Below are 21,161 nucleotides of genomic sequence, written 5' to 3'. Positions count from 1 at the left end.
CAAACATAGATATGCCTAACATTCTGGAGTATCTGGCGAACTTCTTCATTCAGGCCTGTCCTACTCCTCCATCAAGATACATGCATCAGCTATTTCAGCAGAATACAGCTTTGATCCACCTGTTTTTTTTCAAAAAAATTTGCTTCAAAGGCAAAAGGTTTTTCCCCCCCCCCCCCCCCCCCCCCCCCCCTTTTTTTTTTTTTTTTTTTTTTTAGAGGGAATGGAAATGTTTTAAAAAACCCCCTTTTTTCCCCCCCCAAAAAGGGGAAAAACCAAACCATTTAAAACCAGCCCCTTTGGGAAAAAAAATTAAACTTTTTTGGGGGGGGGCCCCTTAAAAAAAAAAGGTTACCCCCTAAAAAGAAACCCCCGCAAAAAACGGGGCAACCAAAAAAGTTCAAAAACCCATTTCTCCAAAAAAAGGGCAATTTTTTATTTGGGTTTTTTGGAAAAAGAAAAAAACCAAAAGGGGTCTTTCATCCAAAAACCCCATTCTACCCCCAAAAATTTAGGGGGCCCTCACTACACAACCCCTTCCTTTTTGCCGGGAAAAACTTGGTTTTGGAAACATGGATCCCACAAGGAAAGCACACCGACATTTTCAAACATCTCAAAGAAATGGGAATGCCTCAGATAGTCTATGCAGGTACCTCCAATCACCAGCTCAAAATTATCAATTCTCTGCATTGCTCCTTTGGCTTATCTACTCATACCAGAGTATTCACCAAATGCCTGGCATCAGTAATTGCCTACTGCCAGACTTCAAGGGATACAAATATACCACTTATTTGGATGACTGCCTGATCCAAGCGGACAGCAAGCACATTCTTCTTCTGAAACATCTGGCTTATGTACCAATGTTGGCCCAACTCTCTGGGATACACAGTCAACAAAGAGAAATCAAGGCTAATACCCTCCTCGGAAGATAATTTTCCTGGGTGCCAATTTGGACACAAACACCAGATGGCCTACCTCACGCCAGAGAAGCAGGAGCAACTAATTCAATACTTCAGAACACTACAAGTGCACCAGGGCTGACTGCAAGGAAAATCCTGCAGGCTCTGGGATTCATGGCATCTTGCATCTTACTAATCCCATGTGCAAAGCTGCATATGAGAAAACTACAATGGTACCTAAACATATGGTCTCAACACAGCCACAGTTTGGAAACAATAATATCACTAATTCCATGTCTGCAAAGGAATTTCTGTGGTGGGCTCAAGCATGTCAAACACAGGTCTTCCATTCAGCAAGCCTCAAGCAAATCAAGTCATCACAACAGGCGCCTCGGACTACGCCTGGGGTGCACATGACAGACCCGGTGCATTCAGGACAAATGTTTAAAAAGAAAAGCACCTTCACATCACTCAAAAATAAATGCTAGCTGTAATAAATGCTATTACAGCTTTCAAGGACCTTCTGCAACCAGGTCAACTATTGATAAAACCGGACAACACCACAGTTATGTGGTACATAAACAAGCAGGGAGGAACACATTCACCCACAATGCAGACTGGCCATGTCACTTTGGAACATGGCCATGGACTCTAAATGGAACTACAAGCACTTTTTAGTACTTGCCAGGCAAGGAAAACACGCTGGCAGACAACCTAAGCAGGAATATTTCAGATCCACACGAATGGAAGTTGCATCCAAAAGTTTTTACAGAAATAATCCAAGAATGGGGAAGGTCAGACATAGATCTCTTTGCCTCCCACAAAAATCATCAATTGACAAAATTCTGCTCAAGGATCTTCCATCCAAAGGCCTGGGGAGTGGATGCTCTCTCTTTCAGTTGGACATCAATGACAGTTTATGCCTTCCCACCTCTTCCTCTGCTGCCCAAAGTCCTATTGAAGAACAGAGCAGACAGACCAAAGATGATTCTCATTGCTCCGGACTGGCCAAGGCAACACTGGTACCCACTCCTGAGGAGCCTGACGCATTCCCCACCATGGACCCTGCCTCTAATGCCTCTTCTTCTGACTCAGCACAGCTTCAAAACTCTTCACAGTCAGCTAAAAACACTCAATCTAGCCGCATGGAAGATTCCTTGGCATCACAGCAGGCCCTACTCTCCAAGGAGGTGCAGGATGTCATTTTGGAGGCCAGAAGGCCATCAACTAGAAAAGCTTACTCCGCAAAATGGAAACGTTTTTGCGTCTGGAATGAGAAAAAGGGCCAGGACCCTGGAAAACTGAATTTACCTCAAATACTACAATATTTGGCGGAACTGCTAAGCAGTGGACTTTCGTTCTCCTCCATCAAAATCCATGCCTCAGCCATTTCTGCAGAATACAACACTGATCCACCTCTATTCTCTCGCCCTCTCTTAAGACAGTTACTCAGAGGGGCTAACAATTTAAGACCTCTAAGGAAACAACCAATACCTGCTTGGGATCTTAATTTCATTCTGGAAAAACTGACCTTGCCTCCTTTTGAGCCAGATTTGCAGTATTTGTCCTGGAAAACAGCTTTCCTTCTGGCTATCACTTCAGCTCATTGAGTTTCAGAACTACAGGCTCTCATGGCTGTCCAGCCTTTTATCATCTTCCATCAGGACAGAGTTTCCTTACGAACCAACCCGTCCTTTATGCCTAAAGTGGTATCCAGGGTAGCTTTAAATCAGGCCATACATTTACCTACTTTTTACCCTAATCCTCAAAACAAGGGGGAGAGATTACTACATTCCTTGGACATCCACAGACAACTGCTTTATTATTTGGACAGAACAAATCCTTTCAGAAAAGCAGAACAGTTTTGTGGCCTATGCGGTAGGAGTTCAAGGAAAGCCAATTTCCAAACAGACAATCTCAAAATGGATAGCACACTGCATACACTTTTGCTATTCTTTTCATGGCAAAACTGTACCTACAGGCATTAGAACCCATTTCACCAGGGCCACAGCCACCTCTGCAGCCTTCCTCAGAGGCGTACCTACCAAGGATATTTTGGAAGCAGCCACTTGGAGTTCTGTGCAGACCTTCTCCAAGCACTACAACCTACCATTATACTCCAAATCTAGAGCAGGCTTTGCCACTGCAGTCTTGCAGGGCATTTTGGCTCCTCCTAGTTCCACCTAGTGCCTACCACCCCTTTCTTAGCTTTGGTATTCTACCCATCTGTTATGACTGCAGCTGTATGCACGATGAACATAGTACAGTTTTGAAACTACCATAAATGTAGATGTTAGAGTGCTAATACAGCTGCAGTCCAGGTTTCCCTCCCTCCTTCCCCTCTAGGGGTTTTCTTTTATGGTGTATTTGCTTGCAACTACTGTTTTTTTGGATTATATTGCATTGCATTATTACATAATTTTATGTATTGCCTTCCTTCTGGGGGCACCTGACATCGGGGGCAAGAAAAACTGAAGAAAATGGCGTCGGCTGGTTCTTCTATACCCCTGTCGCACTGACGTCAGGGAAGAAGCGACGACAACCGACGCTGGTCCTAGACTTTGGAATTCAGCCAACCGAGGACCCGCCTGACGGCAGGAGAACCCATCTGTTATGACTGCAGCTGTATTAGCACTCGAACATCTACATTTATGGTAGGTACAAAACTGTACTTTCCTGTTCCATCGCAACAGAACAAATATAGGAACTGAGGTGTCTGTGCCTGGTCTGGGGGAATGGGATCGGGAGCCATCTCTTGGCTTGGCTCTTAACAGCTGTGGTCCGATCCCTTCTGGAGGCCGCAAATCTGGTGCGAGTCCTAGCTGTTTTCCCCCTTGTGGCTGTGGGGGAGACTGAGAAGACCTCTCTGTCTATTGGTGCTTTAGGTAGTGGAGAGGTTTTCTCCAGAGTTGGAAATCTGTCAACATGTCCCACAATCCACTCCTGTACCCCTCTCGGGTTGGGGCCTTGAGCCTGTTTGTCCTGTAATGAGTCAAATCTTTAGATTTGTATAGACATAACTTTATGTAGACTAAACTAAAGATATTAAGAAGTCTGAGCAACTTTGTTTTCTTTCTCTTCAGGATAAGAAATTTGGTTTGACACTTTGTAAGCAAACCACTTCTTGGTTTTCTAAAGCCATTTCCTTTTGTTCTTTTTGCTTGCTTGTTCTTCCAGGGCAGCTACCTCTTCTAGAGCTTTGAGGGTCTCAGTGATAGGTCCATTTTAGAAGCTGCTGAATGGTCTTAGCTGGTTGGAATTTCTATGGTCTAAACAAGTTTTGTTGGGTCCATTCTCTGGTTTTTGGAGGGTTCCTCATTTCCTTCCTCCTCCCATTCTTTGCAGTAGTTCTAGTACTCTCCTATTCCAAGGAATACTGCAACAGTGATTTTGGTAGGACCTTGTACAGTTTAAGAACTTGCCATAACAGTAGGTGTCTTGCTTATCATTGTTACAGTATTTCACAGCCCCCTTCCACTCTGCTGCACCCCCCCCTGCCGAATGGTAATGTTTTGTTTTTCCTATTGTCCATGTATCATTTTCTCTATCCTTCATTTGCTGCTCATCTTCATTTGGGGTAATTCGTTTTTGAGGAGTTGGTGCATCTGCATCACTAAAGTACCGTACACCTCCAGATCTAGGACATACATATGGTACATGGAAGGGCACGTGCTTTGGTGTGCTGGCTATGGACATGAAGCTATCCTCTGCAGGATATCCCTACTGCAAGGAGTAGTACAACATTAGGTAGAATATGTACTGTTATGGCTAGCTCTTGCGCAGCTGCACTTTATTCGTGTCCTCCATGCTAGGCAGGCCAGTTCCCAAGTAGATGCTATCCAAATGGCTGTCAAGTCTGTCACACTTTTATTATGTAGACAGTGGGCAGCACCTAAAAGGGCCAGTATGAGCCTGTTCTAGGCAGCTGCATTCACAAGTTACTACTTTTAGGAATGTGTTATCAGTGTTTATAAGGCAGCAATGTGGCTAAATGTACACTTTCTCCAAACATTAGTTTTAGACCTTTAATTGAGTAGGGTGGGCATCGCCACTGTTCCCTGCAGACCATGATGTAATCATCATCTAAGCAATGGGGTCAGTAGCTTTAGTACGGATTCAGTGGCCAGCTATACTGCAACAATGACACCTGAGATTATCATAGTACAGTTTTGTAAGTATGATCACCATAACAGTGTGAGTTTTGAAAAACTAAGACGTGGCAAGGCATATGCATCGCAATCTCAAAACCCTTACATTAGCTTCTCACTGAGGGATACCCAACTTGGGGTTGGGGGGCAAAATAATTCCAGAGAGACTAGAGATAGGGAAAAGCTGCCTTTGGGACAAGTACTTTGGCAGTGTGACATGTCATACTTAGTGACATTCCAGCAAAAAAAAAAAAAAACTAGGTAGAAGCTATCCCTTTTAAGCTGTGCATCACCCAATGTCTTAGGGTAGGGGGGGGAGGGGTTCAGCTTTATGCTTTGACATCTGAAAGTTCTGGAGGTCTGATTGGAAGGTGAATATTTGCCTGATGCTAATTCCTATGGATAAAATGACCCTCCTTGAACATCCAAGGTTATTGTGATTGTAATTGCACAACTCTGCTTTTATTTATCAAGAACTGAATTTAGTGGTGGATTGGTGTAGGAACAGACTACACTAGCGTTCCTTTGGAGTGACTTTAACTGAGGAATGCAACACTTTCTTTATGGCTCCCTTTCAGAAGTGCAATACGAGTAACCGAGTTCTGCAACTCCAAAACATATGCAATTTAAACTGCACTGAATAGTAAATCTTTTTCCCTTGAAGTTATTCACTGGGTAAAGCTCCCATGTGCATCTATGTGCTAGCTATGCCTTTGACAGACTTACATCAGTCTGAAATTTAGTATACAAGCAGAATCTGAGTAGAAGGTGTACTGCAAGGTGCCTCAGCTTTAGGTTTTAGTATATATCTCCAGTTATTATTTACATGGTCAAATTGTTTCAAGGATCTTGCAGTCCTCCGTATCAACAAGCTCTCCAGTTTTAAAGAATTGTGTTCACTGTAGGGAGATGCTAATTTGAGTTTTCTCTTTAACTGAGAGATCCACTAAGTTTGATCTGTGTCTTGATGAAAGAAGGAAATTTGTGGTCATTTTGCCATTGTTTTTTGTTTACATTATGGCACAAGGTATTTGGGTTGAACATTCTGCAAGGATATTTCTGTGCACTCCCAAGGTTTTATATTTCAGTCTGGTTGTATGCCTTAATGCATGTCTTTGTTTTGCTTCTATTTGTGTCCTTTTCTGGCATTAAATGTCTTGCACAACTGTATCACTTTTTAATAGGACTTTCATTTATTCAGTGTTTAAACAAATATCTTTTTGTTTCTCCACAGGCAACTTTTTCAGCAGTGCAGACACCATTGTGTGGGTCTTTTTCAGTAACTCCTGTAACAGGTATGCACATTTACTAATAAGATAGTAGAGGTAATCATTTGCTCCATTTTCTTAACATATAGATGTAGTCTACTAAAATGGTTCTAAAACTGGGAAAGAAATCAACAGTGACTGCTTTCTATTCATTTTAATTTTTAAAATGACAAAATCTTGGAAAAATTGACCCTTTATTGAAAAGCTCTATGCAGTGCATAACAGCTGGCCTTGCCTTTGGGACCCTCCAGTATCTGTCATTTGTTGCACGCATGCCATGTGACTGCTTCCACTGGATCGTTTTCTGATGTCACCTAGCAGGGTCAGGAGGGCACAACCATCCCTATGCTTCAATTTTTTTCTTCTAACTTGTGCTGCTTATACATTGGATTGGTATTGGTGTTTCATGGGTAAGCTGCTGCATTCATTGCCAAAGCAAGCCTTTTCACATGTGCTTCTGCTAGTCATTTTACTCCCACAGGGCACTACTTCATTTGTCGTTTGAACTTTCATTGGCTGTTCACGTGGTGATGAAAGGCTGTGGTGGAAGTGCACTGCTAGTGATGATTTGATGCCTGTGCATGCCCCTTCATAGGCTTTATATATGTTGGTACCACTGTTGGCTTATGCTTATACATGCACTAGTAGTCCATAGCTGTTCTTGTGTGTATCCCCTATCAATGACTAGTGCCAGGAAATTGTATCCCTTCCCCTCTAAGTTGTCCTTTACATACAAGTAACGGAGGAAATAGGTTTGAGCCTGTTAAGACAGGCAAGGATAATAATTTCTGTCCTTCCAGCAAGCACAGTTGATGAAGAAAATCCTCAAGGCGCTGTACAGCCACATGTACAACATGCACTGAAAGAGGCAGGAGAACCCGTTGTCAAAGTAGTACAGGTGTACTATGGAAGGGAAGATCAAGTCTGTGTAAGTGGACGACCAGGAAGTCACTGTATAAATGATCAAGGTGATTGTACATGTAGGAGAGATGTCTTTCAAAGGGCACTCGTAATATGGAGAGGAAGTCTATCCCAGACAAATGTAGAATAAGTAGTTTGGTGCTGGGTGTACAAGAGTAAGGGGAATATTCACTACTGTGAGAAGAATGAAAATTTCTAACTCCTGTCACTGCATGAAAGTGTTGGGAGATGACTGATAAGTTAACATGCAGCTTTGTAGGAGGGAAGATGAGCAGTTCAGATTTAGATGGAGTACAAATGACCCAGTGTTTGCAGTGAGAAACTGGAGAAGCTGGAAATGAAGTCCTCCTTGGGCATTCCTAGACTTTGAGAAAGCATATGACAAGATCTCAAGAAAGCTGATTTGGATATTCCTGATATGGTTTAAAGTCCTAGAAGCAGTGTCAGAATTGATGCCATCTATGTACAGGAACCTAAAACGACACAAGTGCAAACAGTGTTTGGACTTGCAGGGAGGTTTCCAGTGCAAGTGGCTATGCATCTTGGCTCTGAGCCCAGTCTTATTCATACTGGTGATGGACTACATCTATAAAGAGGTCAGAGGGGACAGATCAAAGCTGCTGTATGCAGATGTAGTATTACAAGCAGACTCTGAGCAGGAGCTCCAGCAAATGACAAGGAACCAGAATGGAAAACTTAAGATGTGGAAAGCAAATAAATACAGACAACAGTGGTTGTGTAATCAAGTGATGGAAATCCAAAGAAGCTTAAAATCGAGATAGAGAAAACAGTAGAAAGGTTACCAGCTTTAAGTATCTTAGAGGTGTGATTGACTTGACTTGAAGGGAAGCTTGAATAAAGAGGTCAAACATAGAATTAGAAGGGCTTTATCCATCTAGCACAAGTTGGGGGTAATGTGCGACAGTAGTAGAAACTCAAACCAGTAAATGCCTATGGCATCTATATGACCTAAATTACATGTTTATATCATTGATGGGTTACTGTAAAACTGCAATGGAAATGCTAAAAAACTGTAAAAAGTGCTAAATTTGATCTTTGTATTCTGTAATGTGAATTTTATGTGGAGCTTTTCTCCCCGGGCCTCCACTGAAAATGGGCTCGTCTAGGCTCGGTGGGCTTTCTCGGTAAACAAATGTAATAAATAAATCAATTGAAATAAATAAAAATAAAACTAAGTTGGAAAGTAAGATGTTAAAAGAAATTGTGCGACAATTGCTTCTGTATGGTGCCAAAACCTAGACAGTGAAAGCAAAGCAACTGCAGTAACTTTGGGGGGATGGTAGTAGGATGCACACTGTGGGATATATGAAAAAAATAAGGATTATGGAACAGAAACCATACTAGTCCTAGCTGCTGAGAAGATCAAGGAGAACAGATTATGGTGGTTCAGTCCCATGTGTAGGAAAGTAGAATATTATTTGGTAAAGCAGATTCAGAAGAGACTGAAAGAAGTCGAGTAGATGAGGACGTCAAGCCCGAGAGATGGATGAGTTGCATGAGAGAGAACCTGAAACAGTCATGTGTGATTGTCAGAGAAGTTGAGGTACAGGCTATGAAGAGAGAGAAGTGTTGATAGTTGATAACGTCCTAACCCTATGTATAAATGGGGAGAAGATGAGTTTGTTTTGATAAGTGGTTAATGCAATCTGGAAGACACTACCTTTTATGGTAACGCATGTCAGCTCATGAAGTCCAGGCAAGATCCCTGGCCGTGATCATGCTTGCTTCTCCCAGAAAAAACTGAACCAGCATGTAGGAGGGATGATGGAAACTTAGTCTTTGGTCATGTGACTTTTTGGAGCCTGTCTTGTGCCTTTATGTCTGAAAGAGCCAAACACTGGCCCTTTTGTCCTTAGAAAGACGGATGTTTTACAAGCCTCTAGCTGAGTGGCATTACACAGTTAGCATAGAGCGTTGAGACTTCAGAACTTTAACACACTTCCTTTAGACATGGAAGTTAGATTACCAAGGACTAAAAACAGACTTTCTTTCCAGAGTACTAAATCAGTCTTGCACATCTCTTTAATAGTTCTGATTAGTGAATCTGGCTTTGAAGAAGTAGCAGAGCTGCTTGATTGTGGGGCCATCTTTTCTGTGGAAAAGATGCATAATACTTTGGTTGGTTGGTTTTATATTTCTCATTACACCTACAAATATGGTGATGCCTTGAATAGGACATCACCTAGATATTTTTTTCATGGATTGCACATTTGAGCCTTCCATTTCCATCATGAGTTTTATCAGGCCATTCTGAATGCTGCATTCTAAGTCTAGTTCCTTTTGGGGAGGGTATGTGAGTGATCCATAAAAGAGCTCTTGAAGAATAAAGAGGATTTGTTTACTTTGGATGATGGGTCATTTCCTTTCAGTAATTTTTCCTTTGACATTTCACTCCATCCCACCAAGCGGAAAAAGTATCTCTAATGCCTGAACAAGTTCACATGCAAACAGGAAGTATTGGCTCAACTGGGGCTCATTGTTAAGTCTCCTAAGAAGCAAGGTTCATGAGAAGTACCACAGTAGCCCAGGCTGGTATCTTCATTTTGGAGTTCCTTTATCTAGTACAAGTAAGTTGATTCTGGAAAGGCGAATCTCTCTGGAGAGTTAAGTTCCATCCCTCACTCTTTATTTGCCCGAGACTTCTTTAAGACCACTCTCTCGTATGAGCTTACGGAACAGTTGTTTGTACTTTCAAAAGGAGTGTAGAACATGCTTAAATCTTGGAAGCAGAATCTGTGCACTTCATGCTTTGTATTTTAACTCAACTTCTCACTACTTGCATACTTTACTCTGTTTGAATATTAAAACTGCAGCATATACTTACCATGGGCTTAAATTTCTTGCTGTGATAAGATGATGAACTGGCAGATTTTCCTAAATAAAAAGCCATAATTGTCCAGTGTATAGCTATAGCTAACTTGGTTGATGACCCATATGGGTAGAGTTGCAAGTACCTCTTATTAAAGTACTAATGTTACTAGCAATATCCACTGATATGTATTTTTTCTAAAAGGGGAAAAACTTAAACCTCTGTCAAGGCACTTTTATTTAATTTCTTATCCTTTGACCATTTTTTTTTTTTACAGTAGCGAGGAAATCCTTTTTTTTGTTCCAAAGTAATATTCAAGGCTATTTCGTCTAGAGCCAGTGAATTTGTGCTTCCACTCTACTTGTTTTTTCTTAGCAGACAGGTTTTTGAATATAAGGCTTCCTTTGGTGTGTTCCTGCTGAAATGTATTACTCTGCTTGAGAGGACCTCAGAAGATTCTTAACCAAGTGACTTGAGTTCAGTTTAGTTCTGACAGCCCTGTCCCTATTTTCTATATCTTTGCCTGTTGTGATTTGTGTTTAGCCTTTTGTGCAACAAAGGACCATACCCTTGTGGTCATCCTATGCTTTCACACAGACATTTAAGACAGAAACGTGACACAAAGGAAACCTCAGAGGCAAAAACACATGAGAACTCCACAACCCTCCACACCACATACCATGCATAGTCCACACATCAGTGTCTCGCAACTACTAAGGCCTAATCATAAACCCAACATGTTAGTCATATGAGACTCCATTGTGAGATGCACAGATGCGGCTCTCACCAGGCTGGATAAGGAGAAAGTCACAGTTGTTTGTCAGGTGCCAGAATCCACCATAGCACACCTGCATTTAGGTCTTTCAACAGGTACGGTTATGACTCTTGTCATATTCCATGTTGGGGTGAACGACTTGAGACATACCTCCCTGGACTACATGGAGATATGTGATTGAGCTCACTGAATGTGTCCCAGGCAGGTATGTCCCTAGCCTTAAGCAGCATTCTACAGTTACCCAGAATGATTCCTCATTGCAAACGGAAAATGATTGACTTTAACAGTTGGCTTAGTTTCTGGTGTCATTACAGAGGGGGATCCAGTACCTGACAGCCTGGGAAGGTATGATTGACAAACCACGATGCTTTTCTAGAGATGGCCTGCATCTGTCTCACTTGGGCTTCAGACTTCTGACAAAGGCGCTTGCCTCCCCCATAGTGCCTTTTTTTAGGAAAAGTCATGAGGTTGACACTACCAACATTAATTTGCGGTTTGTTGAAATTTATAGGGTCATGGTTTAAACGCTAGGAGTTTAAAAATGAAACTGCACTCATTGCAAGCATTCTTAACCCTGGAAGATGCTGACATTTGTGTAATCACAGAAACCTGGTTCAAAGCTGCAGAGAGCACCCTAGCGTTACCTGGTTACTTATCCTGTCCTACATTCAGATCCCAAACTGTGGGCAGCAAAGCCAAAGGAGGTGGAGTTTCAATATATATATTAAAGACACACACCTCCAGGCTGATCAAACAGTATGAAGCACAGGACACGCTCCAGGTGCAGTTAATTGTTAAGACCCCTATTCAAATTATAGCTAGCTACTGGCCCCCAAATTTGACTGTCCACTCCACCTATCTAGACCTCTTCAGATCTATCAAAATTCAACCCTTTAACCTGCTCTTGGGTGACTTTTAATTACCCAACCATAAGACTGGAAAACTACTCATTTAAGAACACAAATGCCCAGAGAGTCCTCTATTTTATAATCAATGCAAATGCCTTGGAACAGCTAGTCGATACCCCCACAAGAAGTGATAATGTATTGGACTTTGTATTAACCAACATGAGTAGCCACTGCAGCATCCCTACAGTATCATCCTCCCTGGCAAGCTCCGACCATAAAGTGGTCACTTTCAAAGTCACCATCTTCCCTGACCCCCCCCCCCCCCCAGCTAGGGTAAAAAAAAAAAAAAATAAACTTCTCCAAAGCCGATTACAACCTCCTGAGAGATGGTATAAACAGCTTCACAGCCCCCTTCCTCCCTATAGGAACTGGCACCAATGTACTATACGAGCATTTATATAGATGCTTGGAATCAGGAATACCTGAGATGACAAAATCATCCTCTGCAAGGAAGAATAAACGTGTTTGGTGGATATCTGCAGTAAATAAACTATATAACAAAAGGAAGAAATTGCTGTCCAGAACCAAAAAAAGGAGCAGGTGCCCATTTGGAAGCAATCTCTCCTTAGCCTGAACAAGCAAATAAGAACACTAGTGAAATCCTCTAAAGCCAACTTAGTCTAAATTGGCCACATCTACTAGAGCCAATCATAAGGCCTTCTTCACATATGTCCGCAGTCTCAAAGTAAGCACCCAGATCTGTTCAGAACTGGTGGTCAAGGACACCACATACACAAGTGCTGTAGATATAGCCAGTCTACTGGCTGACAGATTCAATAAAAATGCCTCCCCTCTGCCCCCATCAGTAAATCAGGACATCCTCAGTGTCTGCCCCCCACCCCTTGTCTCTAGGGAACAACTCATCTCTGCCCTCTCAGACAAAAAAAATACAGCCTCCATGGGACCCAATAACATGCCAGGCTGCATTCTGCGTGAACTCTGGCATGAACCTGCAACATCATTAGGTACCCTAGTCAACCAAAACCAGAGTATTGGCTTTGTCCCAGCCGAGTAGAGGACAGCCACTGTCATCCCTTTACACAAAGGTGGAGAGTCCACCAGTCCAGGAAAGCCTTACTAGCCTAATCTGCAAGGCCATGGAATGGATTATCATGGACTTTCAACAGGGACATTGGCAACCTCCAAACACTCGACCCCACACAGTTGGACTTTGTCAAGGGGAGGGTAATGTTTGTTAAATCTGGTCAACTTCTTTGAGACTGTCACCAAAGCCATGGAAGACTGGTGCACACTGCCTACCTTGACCTGGCCAAAGCCTTAGACACTATTCCCTACTCTGGTATAATAGATAAACTCTCTCAACTAGGCATCAATCCATATGTTACCAGATGGGTAGCAAACTGACTCACTGATAGAACCCACCTAATCAAAATTGGTGAAGCCACCTCAAGCAGTAGACCTGTACCGAGTGGCGTACCCCAAGGATCGGTCTTGGGGCCTCTGTTGTTCAGGATATACTTCTCTGAGGTGCAGGCCAAAACCAGTGGGCTATGGCTGACCAAGTTTGCAAATGACTGCAAGCTGGGCGCAGTCAAGAATTCCCCAAGTGATGTGGATATCCTCCAAGAGGGTCTCACCCAAACAAATGACTGGTGCCAGAAACATGGCCTCAAGCTGAATGCCAAAAAATGCATTATCATCCCCTTTGAGGAGAGTGACATCCCCACATTAATAACGTCCTAAGTACACAACCAGTAGTGAGGGGTTTGGGCACCCAGGTTGATAACCTAACTTTTGACCACCATCTTGCTTCCATTGTACGGAAAGCTTTCTAATGACCCACCTCATAAGGGTCCCTCATCCAAGAACAGAGGTCATAACATCCCTGTAGTCTTTCCTTATAAGGCCAATTATTGAGTACAGTGCCCCCTTCAGCATGTACCTTGCAAAGCACATTCAGCAGCTGTAGAGACCACAGAGGTTCACCAGGAGAATCCAGAGCCTTTGACATCTACCCTACACAGGCTAAAAGCCCTGTCCCTCTACTCTGTTTCATACAGACTCCTCAGAGGTGACCTCTGTCTGACATACAAAGTAGTCTCTGACCCCACCTTGATGGGATTTCTGCATATCCGCAAGTCAAACTCTACTCTAATAACCCGCATGTGCAACTTCCAACCTGGTCTGTGATATAGGACTTGTTGACGGGACAGATTTGTCACAGACACCCCCATCTGTGGAATAGACTCCGTCTTCACATCAAGCAGAGTACCTCCTTATCCCTTTTTAAGGGCAACCTGGATAACTGGATGGGAAATGGAAAATACACCCCTGGGATTCCACCTGTGTCCCTGCTGGACAGGGGCTTTAGGTGCTGACTTGCCTAAACATGACTAAACTCTTGGCTAGGCTTATAAGGGTTTCAAGGCCAGTAGCCTAGTAACCTCCTATGACAGATTCTTAACATGACGGTTATGTTGGGACCACACCTCTAGTATATACTAAACACGGTAGTACCCTTGCCTCTTTAAATCTCAACAGTTGGATGGGTGGCCACAAATTCTCCCGTGGTTTCAAATGTTGCCCTCCTTGAGGCAGGAGGAAAGTTTTAAATATGGTGGCAATATTCTGAGCATTACAGTTGGTGTTAATTCTGCTAGTTTACAGTAGGAAAAGTAAGTAGCCAGATTAATTACTGGTGCATTCATTTACTGGAAGTGACCACTTTCATCGATCATTTCCTTAGTATCAGCAAAGTAAATTTGTAGCTTTGTACTTTTTAGACTAATATTGAAACTTTTTGGATATAGTTATTCATATAATGCAAAGCCTTTGAAGAAGCTGCCTAGGAGATGGTTCACTGTTGTACTGTGCATGTACACCTTCACTATGCCACTCGTCTAACTTCACCTTAAAGGCAAACAATGTTGCTCATCTGATTTCTAGAGGTAGTGAATTCTATGTTTTACCTGCCCAGAATTTAAAACTGTTGCTCATTAGTTGTATATTTAGTGAATGATAATTCAGCAAGGAAGTTATTCCTTCTCTCCCTGATGTGTAAAATGAAATTTAATGTTATAGGTGCAAGCCAAAATTTAACTTTTAAGATCTTTATATATCTGAATCTCCTTGCCCTTAAGCCCTGAAATAGAGTAAAATGTAGATGATTTTAATCTGTGTAACCATAATGCCATACTGTAGCTATCTACCCAGTAAAAAAATGCATGTGGTCCCGCAAACTTTTTGAGCAGTGTTTCATATTGATCACTGCTGCAGTAGCCTTCATGTAGTATTTTATTGGTCAGAGGACTCGAGTTAGATTTCAGGTTTTTCTGTTGCTATAAATTAGGTGCGTTTGCATGGCTCTCTAATCAATTTGCAGAGCTCCACAAAGCTTGGAATCCTCTCCTGTGATTTACAATAGTTTCCACTGTACCCAGTATCATCCAGGCAAAGAAGTTATTTAGAATTGATTTACTGCACTTACACCTCGGTATTGAATTGAATGTTACTCTTTACTGCATTTAAAGAACGTTTGGTGTAAAACTTGCCTAGCTTCTCTTTAAGTGCTGCTTTCTAAACTATTTGTATTTAAATAGTCCTGCTGTAGGGTGAGCTAGCCAGGGACCAAGTTGTTTTATTTGGTACATTGCACTTGAGGGTTCCTTTTTGTTGTCTTTGTACTTTGAGGACCAGATCATCCATCTTGTGGCAGAAGGCATTTGCCTGGCCTTTCTGAGTTAGGAAGCACTCCACTAGAGCTCAGAAGTATAGTAGTTTACTGACCAGAGGGCTCTGGAGTTTGGTTTCAGTTTTTTTTCCTATTGCTATAAGTTAGGCCCATTTGCGTGGAGCTGCTCATTGTGCAGTGGCAGTGCCCTGTACAATGCAAATGCTTGGACAGTAAAGCTTATCTATATAAATAGCATTAGTAGTGTAACTTTTAACTCTGAAGCATTGCACAGAGTCTAACTAAAATCAGTTAGCTTGTGCATCTAACAGCACTAATGCCAGATCTTATCCCTATGTAATTCTCGTCCTTAACCTTTGAAACCACTGTAGGAGACATCTGTATGACCCAGTCTTCCAGCCATAGTAACTTACCCTTATATAGGCCTGGACAACATGGATATGCAATTTCCAAATTTCTTCATAGTCAGCTTGATGAGTATGGGCATCCAGAGCCATTTCAGCAATTATCTCATATTCAGAGATAACATTTTAATTCTTAAAGAAACTAGCACAGTATGCAAGAGATGTATGTACACAGTTTCCTTGAAGGCAAAAAAAAATTTACAAACAAGGTTGTCAAGAACATGTAGGATAGATGTTATGCTGAGGCATAAAGCAATCTTCTCAAACCACAACAACCTTCTGAATCTACAAAGGGCAACGCCTATCTTCATCAGTTTCCAACCAAAAGCACAGGCACACAGGCAGAATCCCTGAGAATAAAGCTAATAAGGCAAGCCAACACTTTACTGGAGACTCCATTGTACAACACACAGATGCTCACTCACCAGACTGCACAAAGAGAAGATAACTGTAAGTTGCTTATCTGGAGCCAGGATCCACCAGGTTATGCACGCTGTTAATTCGATACACCACAGGTACCAGTATGAGTCTACCGTAGTCCATGTGTGCGTTGATGACCTCAGATGCTCTTCACTGGACTATATGAAGAGACATTATGGATCTCTCTGAATGCGTCTCAGACAGGTATGTACATTGTATTGAGCAGCATTCTAACTTCACCAAGGATGATGCCACAGTATGAACAAAAAAATGATTGACTTTAACTGGCTTAGTTTCTGGTGACATTCCAGGGGGAATTCAGTATTTACAGTATTTGTCAGCATGGGAGGACATGGTTAATGGAACATGTTGCTTTGCTAAGGATGTTCTGCAGTAGTAAACCCCCCCCCCCCCGGGGGGGGGCTTCTGGATGTTGGCTAAAACTTTATCCACCCCTTCAAGCCTTTTTTTTAGGCAAAGCCAAATTGGCAAAATTACCAGCTTAGCCATTAAAACCCAAAGGAGCCTAAAGTTGTCCCTGCACAATGCTAGGGGCCTTAAAAAGAAGCTCCACACCTATAAGCTGTCCTCACTCTGGAAACTATAGATATCTGTGCCATTACCAAGACATGGCTTAAAGCTGCAGAAAGTACTCCAGTAGTGCACGACATCAGTAGACCATTTAGCTGCACAAACTGGGACTTAGTGGAGTAGTCTCGATCTAAATTAGCAACACTTATACCTCTAGGTTTGTAAACAGGATGATGTCCTGGAGTTCATCCATGTGCAATTCACCATAGGTAAAGTTCCTTGCCATGTCAGTCAACATCTATGCCCAAAGAATCCCATAACTTGTACCTATACCTGCTGGAAGTACTCGTCGTCCCACAGATAGCCTACTTAAGGGAGACTTCCTCTTTACAGGCTGGGAAACGTACAATGCCTCAAACTTGCAGGGACGTTTTCTAGATAGGCACAATTACCCATGACCATATAGCGTACATGCCAACCAGAGGTTCAAAAATATCGGATCCTAGTATTCTGCAATCTGGGGTACCAGTGCACCCTTCCTTTTGTCAAATCATCACTGGTGAAGTTGGATAACAAAGCTGTCTCCTTCAAAATAAAAATCAGCTTGGAAAACCCAGCAAAACCTGTATTGGTTAGGAAGTGTTCAAAAGCAAAGTACATCCCATTAAGTAACAGTGTTGAAAGTAACTCCCTCCGAACACTGATTTCACAGCAACCCGTCTGGAATTGTTCTCAAACTTTCTTTTCTTCTTTTCACTTTATTTTGGTATGTACCTCACAAGACATCTACAACAACTGGAAAGGTCGCAGAAATACCTCACAAAGGATTACCGGCCTCAAACGGATGGCCTATGCAGACAGTCTCAAAGAACTCCAGTTTTACTCCATTGCATATCATCTCTGCTTAATATAACAAAGCTATGTCAAACCCAGAGCTGTTGGACATGCTCCACTTAAAGAAATCCCAATCCCTCTGAGCTACAGGCTCTAGGGACCTAAACCTTGTCACCACAATAAACAGAACATGCTGGAGGGATAGATTCCTGTCCCAGAGACTTCCCATACACTGGAACAAACTACCTATGTATATCAAACAAAGCTCCTCATTAGTACTCAAGAAAAATCTTGATGATTGGATGGGAAATAGGAAATTCACCCCAGGGATCACCCCTGTGGCTCTGCTCGACAGGGGCACAGGAAAATAATTTTCTTGGGTGACGAAAGCCAGGGTACCTTTTCAGCTAGGTGTATATAGGTCCTAGGGCCCAATAGCCTAGTACCTACCTATGAAACCCTTGACAGCCATGTAAGTGCATGTATAGAGGTTGCTGTACCTAAAAGAAGTAAGCCCAAAACAAGTAACACTGGTAGAATCCTGACCTTAACAGGTTGTATAACAAATAGGAAAAAAAAAGCTTTGACCAAAATCATAAAGATCAAATTTCATAATGACAAGAGCCCACTAAACTAAATGGGGAAGTAAGAGGAGTAATTAAATGCAACAAGACCAATTACGAGGTCAAGATGGCATTTCAGGCTAAAGGCCTTCTACAGCTATGTCTGAAACTTTAAAGGTAGCACAGCAGTGTGTTGAACTTGGTGGTATATGGTACCATCTTCACTGAGCTGAATGACGACGTGAATCTGCTGGCTGACAAATTCTCCTCTAACTTCACTCCCCCAGCCCCCCACCACCACCACTACTACCTCTGTGAAATCCCTACTAGCATAACCCCACTCCAACTATTAGCAGGGAGCAGTTCATGACAGTGCTCACTAAGGCCAAAAACTGTCTCAATAGGCCAAGACAGTATTCTGGGTTATGTTCTAAATAGCTTGAGACATGACTTTCAAGATCACTTCAGTTGCTTTTCAACTACAGTCTCAAAACACATGAATGGAGGACTGCAACACTTATCTTGACAAGGGTGGACCATCAACTGACCCCAGAAACTACAGACCCATTAGTTTGACTAATCTAATATGCAAAGCCATGGAATGAATTATTATGGTAATGATCAACAGCCATTGTCAACCTACAGTCACTAGACTCCTCTGTATTTGTTTTTGTCAAAGGAAGGTCATGCCAATTTAACCTGGTAGACTTCTTTTTTGAGGGTCATCAAGGCAGTGAATGAGTGAAAAACAGTGCATACTGTTTACCTAGACCTGGCTAAGGCATTCAGTACAGTACCGCACTTGGGTATTATTGACAAATTTGCTGAACTAAGCATAAATCCCTACATAACTTGCTAGATTGCAGCTGGCTAACAGGACTCGAGAAGTCAAGATTGGTGAGACCACTTCCACAAACGGTCACCAGTGGAGTACCTTAGTACTGTGTCCTGGGCCCACTACTTTTAGGTATCTACTTCTCAGGGGGGGGGGGGGGTCAGTATTATGTCAAGGGCCTCTGACTCATCAAATTTGGAGATGACTGTAGATTTGGAGCTATCGCAAATTACCCCATGACACTAAGACACTTTTGCAGGATGTAACACAGACACAGGACTGGTGCCAAAGTCATGGATTAAAACTCTAACTTTTGGGGGAAAAAAATCCCACACATGTTAATTACTCCATTTACTACTTAACCTAGTAGTTGGAGACCTGGGGAAACGTATGTAGATGGTAATAAGGAAATCAGTCTGCCTTCCAAGTTAAGTAAAGCTATGGCATCCACGTCCAAGGAAGTTGTAATATCACTACTCGGCCCTCATCAGACACATCACTGAATACAGTGCCCTCTTTGACATGTACCTTACCAGACATGTGCAACAGTTGGAACACCCACAGAGGTTCCTCACCAAGAGAATCCAGGGTATTAACACACACTTCTATACAAATCGCCATGAAGCCCTTATCTCTGTACTCTGTCTCCTGTAGGTTACTAAGAGGTGATCTATGCCTGACATGTAAGGCACCCTGTTATCCGACCTTGATGGACCTTTTGCCCATCTGCAATATGAATAGCACCAGAAATAGTAGATCCAAGGATTTAAACTTTGCTTGTGACATGAATAGAACACATTGATGAGAGAAATGTGCGTCTCAAAGGATTCCTTACACTCTCTGAAATAGGCTCCCCATCCATGTGAAGCAAAGTCCATCTCTAACCTTATTAAACGTATCATTAACAAATGGATGGGTAATCGAAAATTCACCCTCAGTCTGGCCTTTGTGTATCTGATGGGGAATATTTACTGTTGCTAGGGTTGCTAGCTTTCTTTGTGGCTAAAACTGGACTAAAGTCTCACCCCTTGCATCACCCATAACCCCACCCCTCTCCCATCCATGCTCCGTCCATTTTGTGACATCACCGTGACATCAGGTGATTGGAACGCCCTCTTTTTCTGTTCCAGATGCCTGCTCCTCCATGAGGCTCTCCACACGCAAAAAACAACATAACTACTAGACTTGGGGAGTCTGAGTAAAGTAGTAACTGACAAGTCACAACGCACATGTTCAAAAAGTGACCAATGAAGGAACGGCACTGGCTGGCATAGACGGCTATGCGGAAGTTGCTGTAGCTAGTTCAGTTTTGTAACTGTTTTTGTTTTTTTAACCCTAGGCAATTACCCCATGTGAGAATTAAACTCTGCACCTTGTGCCTGTAAGGGAAATACCTTGACCATTATGCCAACCTCCCACAATGTAAACTCCTTTTTGAATGCATGAGACTTCTGCCACTTGTGGAGACCGTAAGAAGTTTTCAGCTTGAAACTATTACAGTTCATTTATGCAAAGTTACTATTACCATTTCCTTCAAAGTTACCAAATGACAGGACTATGCCCGGAACAGCTAGAACATTAAAATCAGTTACCATACATTAGATTTTCCTTCGTGTATAATTATTTCTACTCACTGTACAGCATTAATTTGACCTGTCCCATTATACCTTATATAGAATATGATTTTTAATTGTAGGATTCTTCTAGACTAAAACTACACTGCATTTTACAGCTACCATTACAAAAACTCCAGTAACTATTTACAACTAACATGATAAGTTCAAGAATTCTGCTACAGCAAAGTGAACTTAATCTCACGTGTCTATTCTCTACTACTCAAGTGTACTACTGTACAATATATGTCTACTCAACTATAATACGATTTGTTAAACAATTTTTCCTGAGTCACCCCTAAACAATTACAGCCTGTAATAATGATTTACTATAAACTTTAAGACCATACAAATTCAGACATTTGATACTAAAGCAAACTTCAAGCTGCGTTTCAACAAAAAACAATCTCCATCACTGAAGCATTTTTTTGTTTTGTTTACCAGCAGTCCCTATTTCTGGAGGGCAGTCCTGCTTCTGAGCAGGTGAGACTTGTAAAAGAACAAACCATAAGAATACTCATAGCTCAGAACCCCCCATCTCCCAAATGAGGAACGTTATCTTC

At 42.2% G+C, this 21,161-nt stretch overlaps 1 protein-coding gene across 1 annotated transcript in view; it reads left to right on the top strand.

Annotated features, from left to right (window-relative positions):
- Positions 1–21,161, top strand: part of NUP35 (nucleoporin 35) — an 813,253-nt gene that overhangs the window by 199,469 nt on the left and 592,623 nt on the right. The window contains exon 4 of the mRNA XM_044075241.1: positions 6,279–6,339. Within this exon, the coding sequence (XP_043931176.1) occupies positions 6,279–6,339 (61 nt within the window). The remainder of the gene's footprint in view (positions 1–6,278; positions 6,340–21,161) is intronic.

Source organism: Protopterus annectens, chromosome 6.part0, assembly GCF_019279795.1.
Source record: "Protopterus annectens isolate FY-2018-M chromosome 6.part0, PAN1.0, whole genome shotgun sequence".
Lineage (NCBI taxonomy): Eukaryota > Metazoa > Chordata > Ceratodontiformes > Protopteridae > Protopterus > Protopterus annectens.
Note: the sequence above shows the minus strand (reverse complement) of the source record. Positions and strands in the feature narration are given on the sequence as shown.